Source organism: Panicum virgatum, chromosome 5K (assembly GCF_016808335.1).
Source record: "Panicum virgatum strain AP13 chromosome 5K, P.virgatum_v5, whole genome shotgun sequence".
NCBI classification, from domain to species: domain Eukaryota; kingdom Viridiplantae; phylum Streptophyta; class Magnoliopsida; order Poales; family Poaceae; genus Panicum; species Panicum virgatum.
Window position 1 is genome coordinate 53,206,761 of NC_053140.1, and position 13,555 is coordinate 53,220,315.

At 49.8% G+C, this 13,555-nt stretch overlaps 1 protein-coding gene and 1 long non-coding RNA gene across 2 annotated transcripts; both read right to left on the bottom strand.

Annotated features, from left to right (window-relative positions):
• Positions 1–1,280: 1,280 nt before the first annotated feature.
• LOC120708509 (protein NUCLEAR FUSION DEFECTIVE 4-like) lies at positions 1,281–3,594 on the bottom strand. The gene is made up of 2 exons (XM_039993798.1): positions 2,394–3,594; positions 1,281–2,065 (listed from the first exon to the last, which is right to left on the bottom strand). Exons 1-2 carry the CDS (start codon positions 3,539–3,541, stop codon positions 1,582–1,584), a joined length of 1,632 nt encoding a protein of 543 aa, XP_039849732.1. The 5' UTR covers positions 3,542–3,594; the 3' UTR covers positions 1,281–1,581.
• Positions 3,595–9,886: 6,292 nt separating this feature from the next.
• On the bottom strand, positions 9,887–11,608 carry LOC120708512. Its single transcript, XR_005689383.1, has 2 exons — positions 10,625–11,608; positions 9,887–10,474 (listed from the first exon to the last, which is right to left on the bottom strand). It is a non-coding gene; the product is annotated as an uncharacterized LOC120708512 (long non-coding RNA).
• Positions 11,609–13,555: the final 1,947 nt, after the last annotated feature.

Below are 13,555 nucleotides of genomic sequence, written 5' to 3' on the forward strand. Positions count from 1 at the left end.
TTTGAGCGGGCCGGACCGGTTTGCGGTTGGGTTCGTAAATCCTGAGTACAAGACACCCGTGTACGTGTGTGCTGGTGTGTCTACGGGTTACGGAATATGGAGATGGCCACGGCACAACCACAGATGTCTACCGGAGATTTTCTGTGCGGCGCCGCGCGCGCTTTGACTCTTTGAGGAATGGAGACTCTCCAGCGCTTCAGGAAGGACGAGGTTGACGGACGGTACGTTAATTAGCGCGGCGATCAGCACCGGCCTTGACTTAATTCACCAGCCTACTGAAGAGTTCATTTACGTACTAGCTTATACGTACTAATACCTTCGTTTTCAAACGGAATTTGTACTACCTAGTCTTGTGACCTAGCTAAATCAAACTTATGACTAAGAGTATAGAGAATGTGCTAAAATTCATAACGCCGGATGGATAGAGTACATATACAGGACATTTTATGATAAATTTGATGATGAAACTAATAATTTGGTGCCGGTGCATAGTATTTCTATTAGGAAAAAAAAGGAACTAAAACCTCTGCCTGCCAGGTGTCTGGAACAAATTGCAGCATAATTAGATATTAAAAATATCTATATCTATATAAATACATACAGCTACTTGTAAAATAAATACTGTTGCTGCTATATGCCTGTCCTGGGACTGAGGCCCCGTTTGGGAGGGCTTCACCGGCGGCTTCACAAGCGGCTTCAGGTGAAGCCCTCCCAAACGTTTGTTTCAGGACTGGCTTCACGTGTGAAGCCGGTTCTGAAGCCGTCGGCGGCTTACACAGGCAAGGTGAAGCCATGAAATCGTGGCTTCACGCGGCTTACACATCAATCTAACAAGTGAAGCTGTTTTGCCAAACATTTTCTAAAACGGCTCTAACTCCACCAGAAAAATCGCTCCATCTGAGGAGCCAGAGCCGGAGCTATTTTTAGAAGAGCCGAAGCCCTACCAAACACCAAACAGGGCCTGAATAACGCGGGAACAGCGGCGTAGCATTTGCCTGCACTGGACCACCACTACTAAACAATAATAATATGTAAGTGGTTGCCTTCTCATAATACCAACTAGATAGTCCAAGCAGATCTTTTTTTTTTTGAAAGTTAGTCCAAGCAGATCATTCATGGTTACTTTCACGTACTCAATGCTAATTCCAGATCCGCGTGCGATACATCAACCTCTCATCAGCGGCAATAACGAGTTCATTAGTGAGCCACTAGTACTCCTTCAGTTGTTTTAAACACTAAATAAAACACCAACGAAAAACAGAAGAAGAAAAAGCAGCACGAAATCAAATAAACCTGAATTCCTTTCAAGTTCAAGTAATTTTACCACTCATATACATGCATATATACCACTATATGCACCCAGTAAAAAAGCTGGCCAACCTTGCTGCACAATATCTACTCAGGATTTTCTGCATCCCCTTCGACCGGGATCATCAGCCAAGAAAAATCCCCCAAAAAAGAAAAGATCCAAAGCTACACCGCCTACAGGCAGGGAGATTGCTTTCGGATCGATGGTGTATGATTAGTCAGGCCCTCAGAGATGAGAAACTTCTGGAGCCCCTGCTAGGCTGCTACCACCTACTACGAGACGAGGTTAGCTAAGCGGGCGAGGCACGATGTCCTTACTGCTCCTCCGGCCACCGCCGCCGGTAGCCTCCCGGCGAAGCTCCGCGACCGCGCGTAGAGCACGGCGCAGAGCAGCGTGCCGACGGCGCACGTCGCGCCCCACACCACGAAGGTCTCCTGGTAGCAGGCGGCGCCGATGCAGCGGTGGCTGCCCCGCGCCCCGCGCTGGTAGAGGTAGGCCGCGAAGTAGCCGAAGCAGAGGGAGCCGACGGGGATGTTGGTCACCACCACGTTGTGGTTGACGCCGAAGTTCTTGGTGCCGAACAGCTCGCTCGTCGCCGAGACGGCCACTGACGTGATGGCGCCCGTGCACGTGCCGATCACCGCCGTGCTCAGGTACAGGAAGAGGTCGCTCGGGTGGAGCAGCAGGAAGAAGGCGCCCGCCATGGGCGCCATCAGCGACGCCATGGATCCGGTCCTTGAGATGGAGTAGCCACTCCTGCAGAGTGCAGAGTACAGGCAAATGAACGCAACACGCAGTTAGCAGGGCACCAAATAAAACAGCCAGACAAGGATGAAACATAGCTCTATTTGTAGCAACAAGTTCGTTAGTTAGCACTCATCAATTTTAAAAGACCTGATCAATCGATCGATCGATCTAGAAAGTTGAAACTGAGAAGATCGACTGACTGAGTCTTTTTGGACCGACTCCAAGAACTCAGGATGCAGATTCAAACAAAAATAGACATGTAAACACTACTACTAATATAAGTTCCGTATTAATTAAACGATTAACAAGTGGTGTGAACAGAATGCTTGTTGCTTACTTCATGGAGTAGTAGTCCAGGAAGGAGGGGAGCAGGCGCCCGAAGAATCCAAACGAAGACGACAGCGAGACCAGAGTGGAAGTCTGCGCGAGGCGTCGCGACTCGGCGATCTGTCCCAGGTTGTTGAGGAACACCAGACCTAGGGTGCCGCTGAACATGTAGCTGAAGAAGTAGAGCCAGAAGTCGAGCTTCCTCAGCAGCCGGAGGCCGCCGACCTCCTCTCGCGGCTTCTCCGCGGCGGAGCTCGCCTCCTCCTCCTTGCTCCCGGCGTCGGCGATGTCGATGGCGACGACCCTCTCGACGGCGATGGCGTCGTCGGCGCCGAGGTCGTGGATCCTGTTCTCCCGCTTGGTCTCCCGTATCCTGTTGAGGCTCTCGCGGATCCTGAGCGCCAGCGGGATGAGGATGGGGGTGGCGAGCAGCACGCTGAGGCTGACCATGTGCTCCCTCGACGACAGCCCGTTGGACGTGGAGCCGATGCTGCCGACGACGGCGCAGGCGCCCGTGGCGAGCGTGATGGCGAACATGACGAGGAATGCCGCGTCCGTGCTCGCGGCGCCCGTGAGGTCGACCACCCGGAGCGACGGCGCCACCACGACGGTGACGAGCATGGGCACGACGGCATTGAGGAGGAGGTAGGCCTTGGCCTTGGAGCTGGCCAGGCCGGGTATGGAGTCGGCCAGGCTGGTGTAGACCTTGGCGCTGAGGCCGAGGTAGCTGGTGGCGAGGCTCACCGCTACGCGGCTGCTGGTGCCGAAGTTGCGGATGCAGAGGAGGTAGCAGACGGTGTTGATCCAGCAGATGCCATTCCCGGCGAGGGAGGTGAGCAGGAAGAGGTGCCAGTAGCGGAGGCCGGCGCTGTCGAGGAAGAGGTACTGGACGCCGTAGCCGACGAGGCCGAAGGCGGCGCCGACGAAGGCGACGAGCCAGAGCGGCAGGTAGAGCGCGGCCACCCCGGAGAACCAGCCGAAGAACTTGCCGGCGTCGGAGGCGAAGGCCAGGAAGTTGAGCTGCACCTGCGAGATGTGCTTCAGGTCCTTGAGCTGCGACGAGTAGACGGGGAAGTCGGCGTTGGGCCCGTTGATGGTCTGCAGCCAGATGCTCCCGACGAGGCTCAGCCAGTGGGCCGAGGAAGGGGAAGAAGACATGGTGAGCCAAGGGAGTCGTGTCCCGCCGCTGCTGCACTTGAGAGCTGTAATGCCTGTGCCTGCCAGGTATTTATGCAGCGCCGGCGGTTCAGCCAAACCCGGCAATTCAATGCCCCGACTACGACGTCCGTGGATGCAAGCCAGATTTGCGGTTTGCTTTGCTGGGATTTTTCAGAGGAAGGAGGAAATGAAAGACCCCACAGTGGAAGGAGGAAATGAAAAAGCAAATACACTGTTTGACATTATAGATGTACTGTTTGACACTGTAGACAGAGAGAACGTGGGAAACGAGGAGAGAACAAATTTACTCTTCCTCCCTCCGCTGTGGTGCCTAAGGCCTACACCCATCAGCCCAACAGAGCCTGCCTACAGGCTACAGGCTACAGGCTACAGGCTACAGGCTACAGGCGCCCAGGCCAAGGCCGGCCAAGATGTACTGGAGTCCTGAGAAACTGTTGGTTGCTCGGGAGCCTGAGAGACTGTTGGTTGCTCGGCCAAGGCTTTGCTGGAAATGAGTAACTTTCGGCCGGTACGACCACAACGGGGTGTGGTGCGGTGCCTCATTTCAGTTCAGACCTGGAGTCCGGAGAGACTGTTGGTTGCTCGGGAGCCTTTCAGGCTCTGCCGTAGCCTGACTGTTGCCGCTTGCTTACGAAAGACTACGAACAGCCGCGGGATCTATTTCCTGGCCGGGAACACTCAAAGGCCGGCCCCGGTTGCGCTGCGGCCACGACGGGCCAGATCGCGAGCAGAGTTGATGGCTCGACATGGCCGCGCGCGTCACCGTGATCTGCTCGTCCTCAGAGGCTGCAACGAAATCGAACACTTCGCTGGCCTAAGCGCCGGAGATGGACGACGGCCGGCTCGTCGAGGGAGAGGTGACGAATGCTTGGGTGCCCAAGCGGCGACGCCAAACAGTGCACCGTCGAGCACGCGCATATAGCAGGGGCTCTTCGCCTACCTCAGGTGACCTGATCCGAGTTGGAATCGAGAACGGGGCCGGGAGCAAGAACTCATGGTTTACTGCTAGTAACTCCTAATCGGAACCGGCAATCCGGAACCCTGGTCGATCGGATTCGATTTTCCGCAGGTTACACGAGAGGCATTCGATCCATGGTGGCAAAGGGAAGACGCAGAAGTTTCTGGGGCCTGGCACCGCCAAGATCATTTCCCGGCGTCTCAGCTCGACCCGTCGACGTGAAGCAGCTCCCCGCCATTCAGCTGGCCTCAGCGTGCAGTCTCTAAAATGCAATGAACCAGCTGCGGCACCCGCACTGACCTGTTCTCCGGATCTGAATCCCATGGCTCGTCACGCTCCGGCGGTCACCTTCAGGAGCCAGGACCCGTTTCTTCTCCGGAGGTCGCCACCGGTGGCTTCGGGCAGTTAATGAGCCGTGACATCAGGCGCCGCGCGAGCGTAGGAAAGGCATGGTGGTGAGCTCGCCCTGCCCGGGACGATCGCCCATGTCTGGCCGCCCTCACCACCGCGGTAACCATCAGCTCGCCTTGGCGCCATTAAAAACAGGAGACCCGATCGCCATGACCGACAGCAAACGGTGCGCGCAGGGAAGCACGGATTCGTGTACTCGTTCCCAGCCATGTCTGCGACAGAAGCCCAGGTTCCCGGCACTCGCATTCAAACTCCCGACCGGCTTCAACGCGAAGCTGGGACGCCGAATTACCTTGGCCATTAGGTCACGGTGACATCAGACCACGGCTGGTATCTTGGACTGCTGTACGGAGTGCATTCTGACCATACCTGGGACCTAATTCTCTGAATTTTTCTTCATTCAGACCGCCACCTTTGGAGCCGAAACTGAATCGCCAGTGCCGTTCACTCGTTCCGTGAGTGGTGGGCGCCGTGTTGGATCTTCGACCGGCAAATGGAAACGTATACTCATGACCAACCAATCTTTTCGAGATTCCTGAAACCGAGGACTGGCGTCCAGATCGATCGGCTTCAGACTCTAGGAAAGGATCAACCGAGATCACTCTGAGCTAATGCTGAGCTCAGGTTGTGAAAGCTTAGGATTACTGTGCCGCTGCTGCCTGCTGGTATGCATAGCGTCCTTTTCTTCATTCGGTGAAAGAGCTAACGCGAAAGGTCAAAAGGCAGACGAATTAGAGCGATGTCACGATTTGTGAAACACATGCACATGATAACGCCTGAAAAGCAGCAGCATTTTGTGCTCAGTGGCATTTGAAGAACCGGTTGGCAGTCCTATCAGTTTCAGTTGAATCTGTTGCTAGGATCCATGTGCAATCTTAAAGGATATAGTGACGTAGCCTGTTGGTCACATGGTCACAGACCACGTTCAGAATTCGGAGTTTCGGCCAGACGAGTGTGAAATGCTGAGATGCTCTGAAAGCCTGAAGTGTGCCGCTGGCTCGAGCAGGACTGTGCTCACTTCTGCATGGAGAAGAAAGTGTTGCTTGGTGGTGCCAATTGGATTTATCAGAATCAAATTATACCAGAAAAATCCCAGTACACATACCTGAAAGTAATGCCCTGGGAAATCAGGTCTCTGAAGCGAAGAACTGATTGAAACTGGAGTGCCAGAGTCAGGTAATGGAGAAGATGTGAATTCAATTTGTTGTACAAACTGCAACCACAAATCTCTGATTGATGGAGGCTAACTATGCAGCCATCCTGCATCTTTGGTCTAACCCTCTAGTCTCAGTTGTTAGTTGCAGTAGCACTTGAAGCTGTAATTTCTTCTTCTGAATTTCTCGCGCTGCCGGACCCGGACTAGCTGCTGTTAGGCAAAGTACTCCGACTGGGTGACTTGCTGCCGCCCTGGTGAGCATCATTCAGTGTTCCGATCTGATGAGTAGGCACAAAGCTTTTGCGTGTTCGGAAGAAAAACTATGTATGATCCCGGCAAGATCTCCTTGACACTACAAGCTTTGCTTACGCGTCCCGAGGACCTTCTGAATGCTGAAATTTCAGCTTTCCAAGGACAGGATGGCACGCCGCCATGGACCAGGGGCTTGGTACTGTGATGCGAATTCTACAAACAGAGGACAACTCCAAGACCCCATCTGGCCATCTCTTCCCTTTTGCCTTGTAACAGATGTTCTGGCGGCAAGCAAGCGATGAGCATTGCAGACGTGATGAGGAACTCACTGGGGTAAAAAGAAAAAAAAAGAAAATGCAACGTCGGCAATGACATCAAGCAGGGGGACGCTCTCGACCGCGCCACTGTTTTGAGGAAAGAAAAACTGGATGGCGCATGTGGACGAGGCGAACGCCACCCGCCGCCGCGGCGCCGCTGCAGGCAAGGAGGGGAAGCCCTACCCGGCTGCCGGCGGCCGGCGGCCAAAGGCAGGCGGAGGAATCGCGACCGCATCGCCCGGGCGAGCCTCCGAAGTCCCAACTGCTTAGGCCTGGACCCAAGAGAATGAGCAGCCGCTAAATGGTCTGGGCCCAAGAAATAAGGCCTGTGTTTGTACTCTTTCTCCGCGTTTTTTTCTTCTATTTTTATATTTTTTTAAAAAATATTTTTTACAGAAATATATTTTTGGTTTCACAATTTACAGTTCTATACCCCTACCACCCGGCAGGGGGCGGCAGGGACCTATATATAATTAAAATTTGAGTTCTATCGCATGGAGGTCTCTACCGCCGGGTGGAGGGCGGCAGGCAGGCCGACCGCCCGGAAGGGGGGCGGCAGGCTCCCCCTAATATAAAAGCTGAGGTCCCCTCACACCTGCATTTGCAGCAAACAACATCCATAGAGGGAAAAAAGAGAGACGTGCCTCCAAATATTGCGGTTCGGATCTAAAATCCGGCAGGGCTTCGCTGTTGCAACTCCCTCCCTCACTCCATGTCTCTCCTTTTCCCCTCTATGGATATTGTTTGCTGCAAATGCAGGTGGGGGGACCTCAGCTTTTATATTGGGGGAGCCTGCTGCCCCCCTACGGGGCGGTCGGCCTGCCTGCCGCCCCTCCACCGGGCGGTAGGGGCCTCCATGGGACAAAATTTAAATTTTAATTACATATAGGTCCCTACCGCCCGGCAGGGGGCGGCAGGGGGCCGCCCGCCCTGCAGACGGGCGGCCGGCCCCCTGCCGCCTCCCTGCCGGGCGGTAGGGGTATAAAACTATAAATTGTGAAATCAAAAATATATTTCTGTAAAAACATTTTTAAAAAATATAAAAATAGAAAAAACGCCTCTTTCTCCTATTCGGCTGTGTCCAAATATAAGTTATTGAGATGAGCATTTACTTTTCGGCAACGTAAAGGCCCATCTCAATGGCTTATATTTGGACAGAGCCCATCTCAATGCGTGTGGGTGTGAGTATAGATTGTGTAGGTCTTAGCTTACGCATAGGTGGTGTATGTGTGGAGTGTGTCAGTGTGGTGTGTGTGGTGTGTGTAAGTTCAGATGCTACAACTTGTACTTGAAGTAAGGTCAATCACAAAAAAACTTTTCGGCAATATATGCTATGCAAACCACCTTCGTATGTAAACTATGAAAACTCCAATCTGAACCACCGGATCAAGATCCAAGGGGGCGCATGGGGAGTCGAAGGGGGATTTGCAAAAGTGTGATTACCTAATCCAAGGACGGGCAGTTAATTGTAAAATTACCCCCTTCTCATGCTCCTTGGATCTTGATCCGGTGGTCCAAATTGAAGTTTTCATAGTTTGCATACGAAAGTGTTTTGCATAGCATATGTTGCCTTACTTTTCAAAGACTCGGCCTGCCCCCAAATGACATGACCATCTTTCGTGTAATTTTCTCTCTTTTCCTTCTGGTATACAAACTGTCATGAGTCATGACTAGTTTGAGTTTGGAAACACTAGCACAGAGAGGGTGTGAATGCAATTTTGTTCGATATATTCACGTAGAAAGTTGAAACCGAGATCAGATGCCCGGTTCACCAACATGGTGGTCATATATTTTGTTAGCACATGGTTGGTTCGATGTGGAGGAAGGGAAAGGATTTGATTTCAGTTTCAGTTCCATTAGTTCTTGTGGGTTTTTGTGTTTACATCTTGGTTTGAACATTGAACAATCAAAATGTCTTAAGAGGCAATAGGGTTTCAAAGTGCAAATTTTGATTCCATGGCAAGATTCCCACAACCAAGTTTATGGAATCGAAATACGACAAATTTTAGAAGAGAACTTAATTTCTCTAAAATATTATCTCTATTGTGGCTAGTAGATGGTGCTGATTTGCTGTGAGAGAAAAATACTGCTGGCTGGTTGGTGGCAGGTGGCTGGTACTGATTTGGTGTGAGAAAATACTGCTGCTAGAAACAAGCAGAACATGTATATATTTCGCTCAAATTTCAACATGTATATGTATGCTCCATTGTGTATTGTCCACATTTTTTGCCAACCTGTTTCTTTTTCCATTTTGGTTCAGTTTTTTCTATAAAATGGTTCGTCTGATTTGGGAGAAGAAAAATGGTATCGATTTCATTTCCATTTATTTTTTTACAAATTTTTTTTTTGTTTACATCTTGGACTGAACTTCGAACTTCAAACAAAAACATCAGGAGAGGCTAGAGGGTTCAAAATTTGTTACGCCAAGTTAGGCAAGAAAATGGGGATTCACTGTAGCATAGAAAAGTTGGAGAAATGGAGCATAATTTGACTTATGATGTATGTTTATGTTTCACCCACATGTACGTGTGCACTATTGTGTAATGTCCACAATTTCTGCTTATTTTTATGTTTTTTTTATTTTTTTGCAAAAAAATGTTTTGCTTTCTACTTGTACATGTGGGAGAAGAAAAATTATATTTACTTTGATTCTATTATTCGTCTCGTGGGCCTTTGTGTTTTCACCTTAGTTTGAACTAAAGAGTAATGTTTCCCTTAGTAATCGAAGCTGATCTAATTCCATTAAATACCATCTAAGCTCGCCCTGTTCATGGGTTGGTTTTCCCGGGTTTTGGTTTGTTTCCGGACCAACCCAAGGAAAATATACTGGTCCGGTGTGGGTTGGCTTGCATGGGCTGCCATCGGGTTGATTCATTTGTTGGCTTGGTCTGGTTTGACGGGTCCAGTGGCTCGGATTCGAATTCCAAGCCTATTCTGACAATTGCGTGCGCCCTTTGTGCTGATCCCACCACATCATACACGGCATCTGCTATTGGCTTAGCCCTGTTCATGGTCCGGTCTTCCAGGTTTCTGGTTTCTTTCCAAACCAGCCCAAGGGAATGTAGAGTAAGAAAGTGACGATTCAGATACAAGAGTCACGATTCAAAATTCTGAACATACAAATCAGCATATCGGTTTCCAGTGACAAAAAACATTATAATTTCTACATAAATAATCCTTGTCATGTGAAAGCACAACATTGGAGTGCCATGTCTCTGTAGGAATGCAAGTTACATAAGTTTCAGAAAGTGAAACATTTCCTGCCCAAATGGAATACATAGTAGCATTTCAAGTAGCAACACGTGCCGGGCATGTAACTGTGCACAGCCACAGGATTCAAAAGACAAACACCTGACTATACCTGGAAACCATACATTACAACAAGGAGCTGCATTGTGATCAGAGTGCTAGTCCAATAGCAGCTACTAGCCCAAGATATAGAGATCAACCGAAGGAAATGTGAAGCCAAACAAACTGGCTTGCATCAAGCAACCTACAGGTGATCTATTCCCATCCATGAATCTGCCATCACAAGCACAAAAGCAAGATTCATTCATGAGGGAGGAAGAATTCATTGTTCTGGAGCCAACGCGGTCATGTGAACTTTTACTTATTAATTTTTCAGTCTCCATGTTGAGACCTGCAACACTCATGCACAAACTCTGATCTGTAGACCTATCTTAATTGCACTAGCCTTGCCAAATTGACATCCGGAACAAAACTGAGCAGACAAGATCATGAATAAACCACGTCGATTAAGCACCAAGATAGAACACAAGCTACTCATTGTAACAAAACACAAATTGCAGCAATTTTTCCTGGTAAGGATGCAACAAGTAACAGGTTAATTACACCCCGCAGAAAAGCATCTTCTTGATGGGGGCACGAACAGAAGCATCATATTTCTAAAGCACAAAATAGAAGCTGGAATCCTAACATTTGAGTGCCATGTCTCTGCAGGAACGCACCTTGTTAGAAATTGCTATCCTTCAAACTCAGTGAAATTTGAAACAAAAAAAGGCAAGTTACATAAGTTTGTTTTAAACATAATTGACGGCAAACAAAGCTACCAAGCTGCTATCCAGTATAACTTGAAATAACTATTACCAGCATTATTGCCAGCTGCAAGTATTGTCAGTACAATACCCGACTACTTGACAAGTGAATCTGATAACACACATATATCTTATTTGCTGTCAAGACTTCGTTGCAATCTGAACAATTGGATACTGACCTGTCTTTTTCAGACAACACATACAATATGTTCAGTAAGGACGCAAGTCCATTTTAGCATGCATTTCAGGACTCGTAGCTGAGAAATTGTTGGATACAACAACAAATGGACTGATGTGGGATTTCATCATCACAAATAAAGAATGGATTGAATCTTGCACCCATTTCTTTCTTTGCAAACTAAATCTAATCTCAATCTGAGCTAGGGTTCATAGCTGAAAACAATCCATGACACAAGGAACATATATGAAAAGAGTAATGGACCTTGTTAGCAGAGGTCTCTATGGGAAGATGCGGTGGCGAGTCCACATCCATGTCTAAGGAGACAGAACCATAGATGCAACAGCCACCTTCAATTCCCACGCTGCCTCGACCGCGAGCGCAGCCTCCACCTCGAGGCCTCGAGCGAGACCGTTGCGCGGCATTTTCGTCCCGGCCGCCGGGCGTCGCCGCCGTCCGGCGCAGACGCGCAGCAGCCGCCGCGGTCCGCCGCAGCCGCCGCGGTCCGCCGCAGCCGCCGTCCGCCCCCGCAGTTGGCCGCCGAAGCGCAGCCGCCTTGTTTTTCCTTTGGATATATTGTTGTGTTGTGGTTTTGATGGGTCCGACCGGAAACCAAACCAGTCTGCCGCTTCCATCGTATGGTCACACTGGTCCGGCTCCAACCCACGCTAGAAACCGGGTGGACGGGTCCATCTGGGTTGGGCACGGGCTGGTATTCGGTTTTGCTAAACCGGTGAACAGGGCGAATCTAAGCTGATCAAAAGACCGAGAAATGTTTCCCTTAGTCATGTGCCTTGGACTTGTGTCCAAGACACCTCACCGGACTTGTGTCCAATACACCTCACCAATGCTATCTTTTTTCTTTCTGCGAAATACAGTACACACACATCCTTATGAAGACACTTACTCTATATACTGGATTATTGATCCATAGATCCTCACCCTCCCACTAGTGATCAAGTAGTAATAGGCTCCTCCCAATAGTGAGGGCCCAGACGTCAGACTCTCGTCTGTTCCACTTCCACCCAGTGGTGATCTGATGGAAGGTGAGAAAATGAATAACGGATAAGATATCACCCGACAACCCACATGTTGATATCTTTTTGTTGACAGGAGCTACGATTGAATATAACATTGTTTCGCCTAGTTGCCTCACTCTGGCAGCCTGTCCCATGGACCCCATATGCTGGCTCCACCCGTCAGCCCCTCCTCCAGTTCCGCAGACCGGCAGAGGTGAGTGACAGAAGGCGCCGCTAGCGTCTGAGAAGGTGCCGTAGCCACATGATCAGTGACCTGGCGCCCTACGGCGTGCTCGGCGCTTCCGATGCGAGGCACCGTCCGTTTCACTTGCCCGCTGCACCACCAGGCCATGCGCTCCTATGACCTCACGCATTCAGAGAGCCCGGCAAACCCAAAACCACCCCGACCCGTACCGTTTGTGTCAGTGTTGGAATTGATATCAGCAGTTAAAACATAAATTGAAGGTTGAGATCAAAACTATTGAAACTCAAATGGTTTTGCCAGAAACTCAAGTTTGGTTAAAACTTAAGCTCTAAGTCTTACCAAAAAAATCATTCGAGTCTCAAACAGTTGTGCCTGTGATCAGTGGGCAAAATTTCAATCTATGGCTGTGGTTGTTCCCCTATGTGTGTAGTGGCTATAAATAGAAAGGAGAGGGATAGAACTCAGGTCAAGCCATCCAGCTCTCTCTCTTACATATCTGATCATCTCTAGCACTACCAACACTAGTAAGAGCAACACCAACTCATCTACACATCTAGATGGGTTCATCATCTAAAAAAAGTAAGCCTACATTATATTTTCATGCACACATATGTAATCCATTAGTATCTAGTTGATCCAGAGGAATTAACAGTTAGATCTAAGATAGCTTTTGCGCTTGCGTTAGCTAGACCTACTCGAACCTAGGGTTGGAAACGAGCCGAGCCGAGCCAGGCTCGGCTCGGCTCGCCGCGGCTCGGTCATCCAGCGAGTCGAGCCTGGCTCGGCTCGGTAATTTCACGAGCTGTTGAAAGAGGCTCGGCTCGGCTCGTCATCGGCTCGCGAGCCGGCTCGAGCCGGCTCGCGAGCCACAGCTAGTTATTGCATATTTGCATCACAGTTCACAGATTCACAGATCACATACAAGAGTGCAACCACATCAATATTTTAACAGTACCACATAAAGATTTTAACAGTACCATAGCCACAACAAGGTAAAATGAAGAGAAAATATTTTAAATTACATAACAATTGACAAGTGGTCCATAGGTGGCTCAGCTCGCGAGCCGGCTCGCGAGCCAGAGCGAGCTAGCTCGGCTCGGCTCGGTATTTTAGCGAGACGAGAAAAGAGGCTCGGCTCGACTCATTCCAGGCTCGCGAGCTGCTCCGAGCCGAGCCGAGCCGGCTCGCGAGCCGCGAGCTTTCTTTCCAGCCCTACTCGAACCCGACGTCTGTTTTAGATCTGTTGCGGCTCGTGCAATTCTAGAAGCCGAGCACTCTTAATGTTATTATTATGTGTTTCACCCACATGTACATGCACGTGCCAATGTGTATTGTCCACAAATTTTTATTCCATAAAAAATTTCAAGACGCGCGTGTGTGGTGTTCTTTTGATATCACTCTTAGCCACATTGTACACTAAAAATTACATACATCATCTTTTT

Bases quoted from the DNA above. Each gene is read 5' to 3' on its own strand.
- LOC120708509 (XM_039993798.1), bottom strand. From the start codon at position 3,541: ATGTCTTCTTCCCCTTCCTCGGCCCACTGGCTGAGCCTCGTCGGGAGC. The intron at 2,066-2,393 runs GTAAGCAACAAG...TGCACTCTGCAG, and splicing joins CTGGACTACTACTCCATGAA to GAGTGGCTACTCCATCTCAA.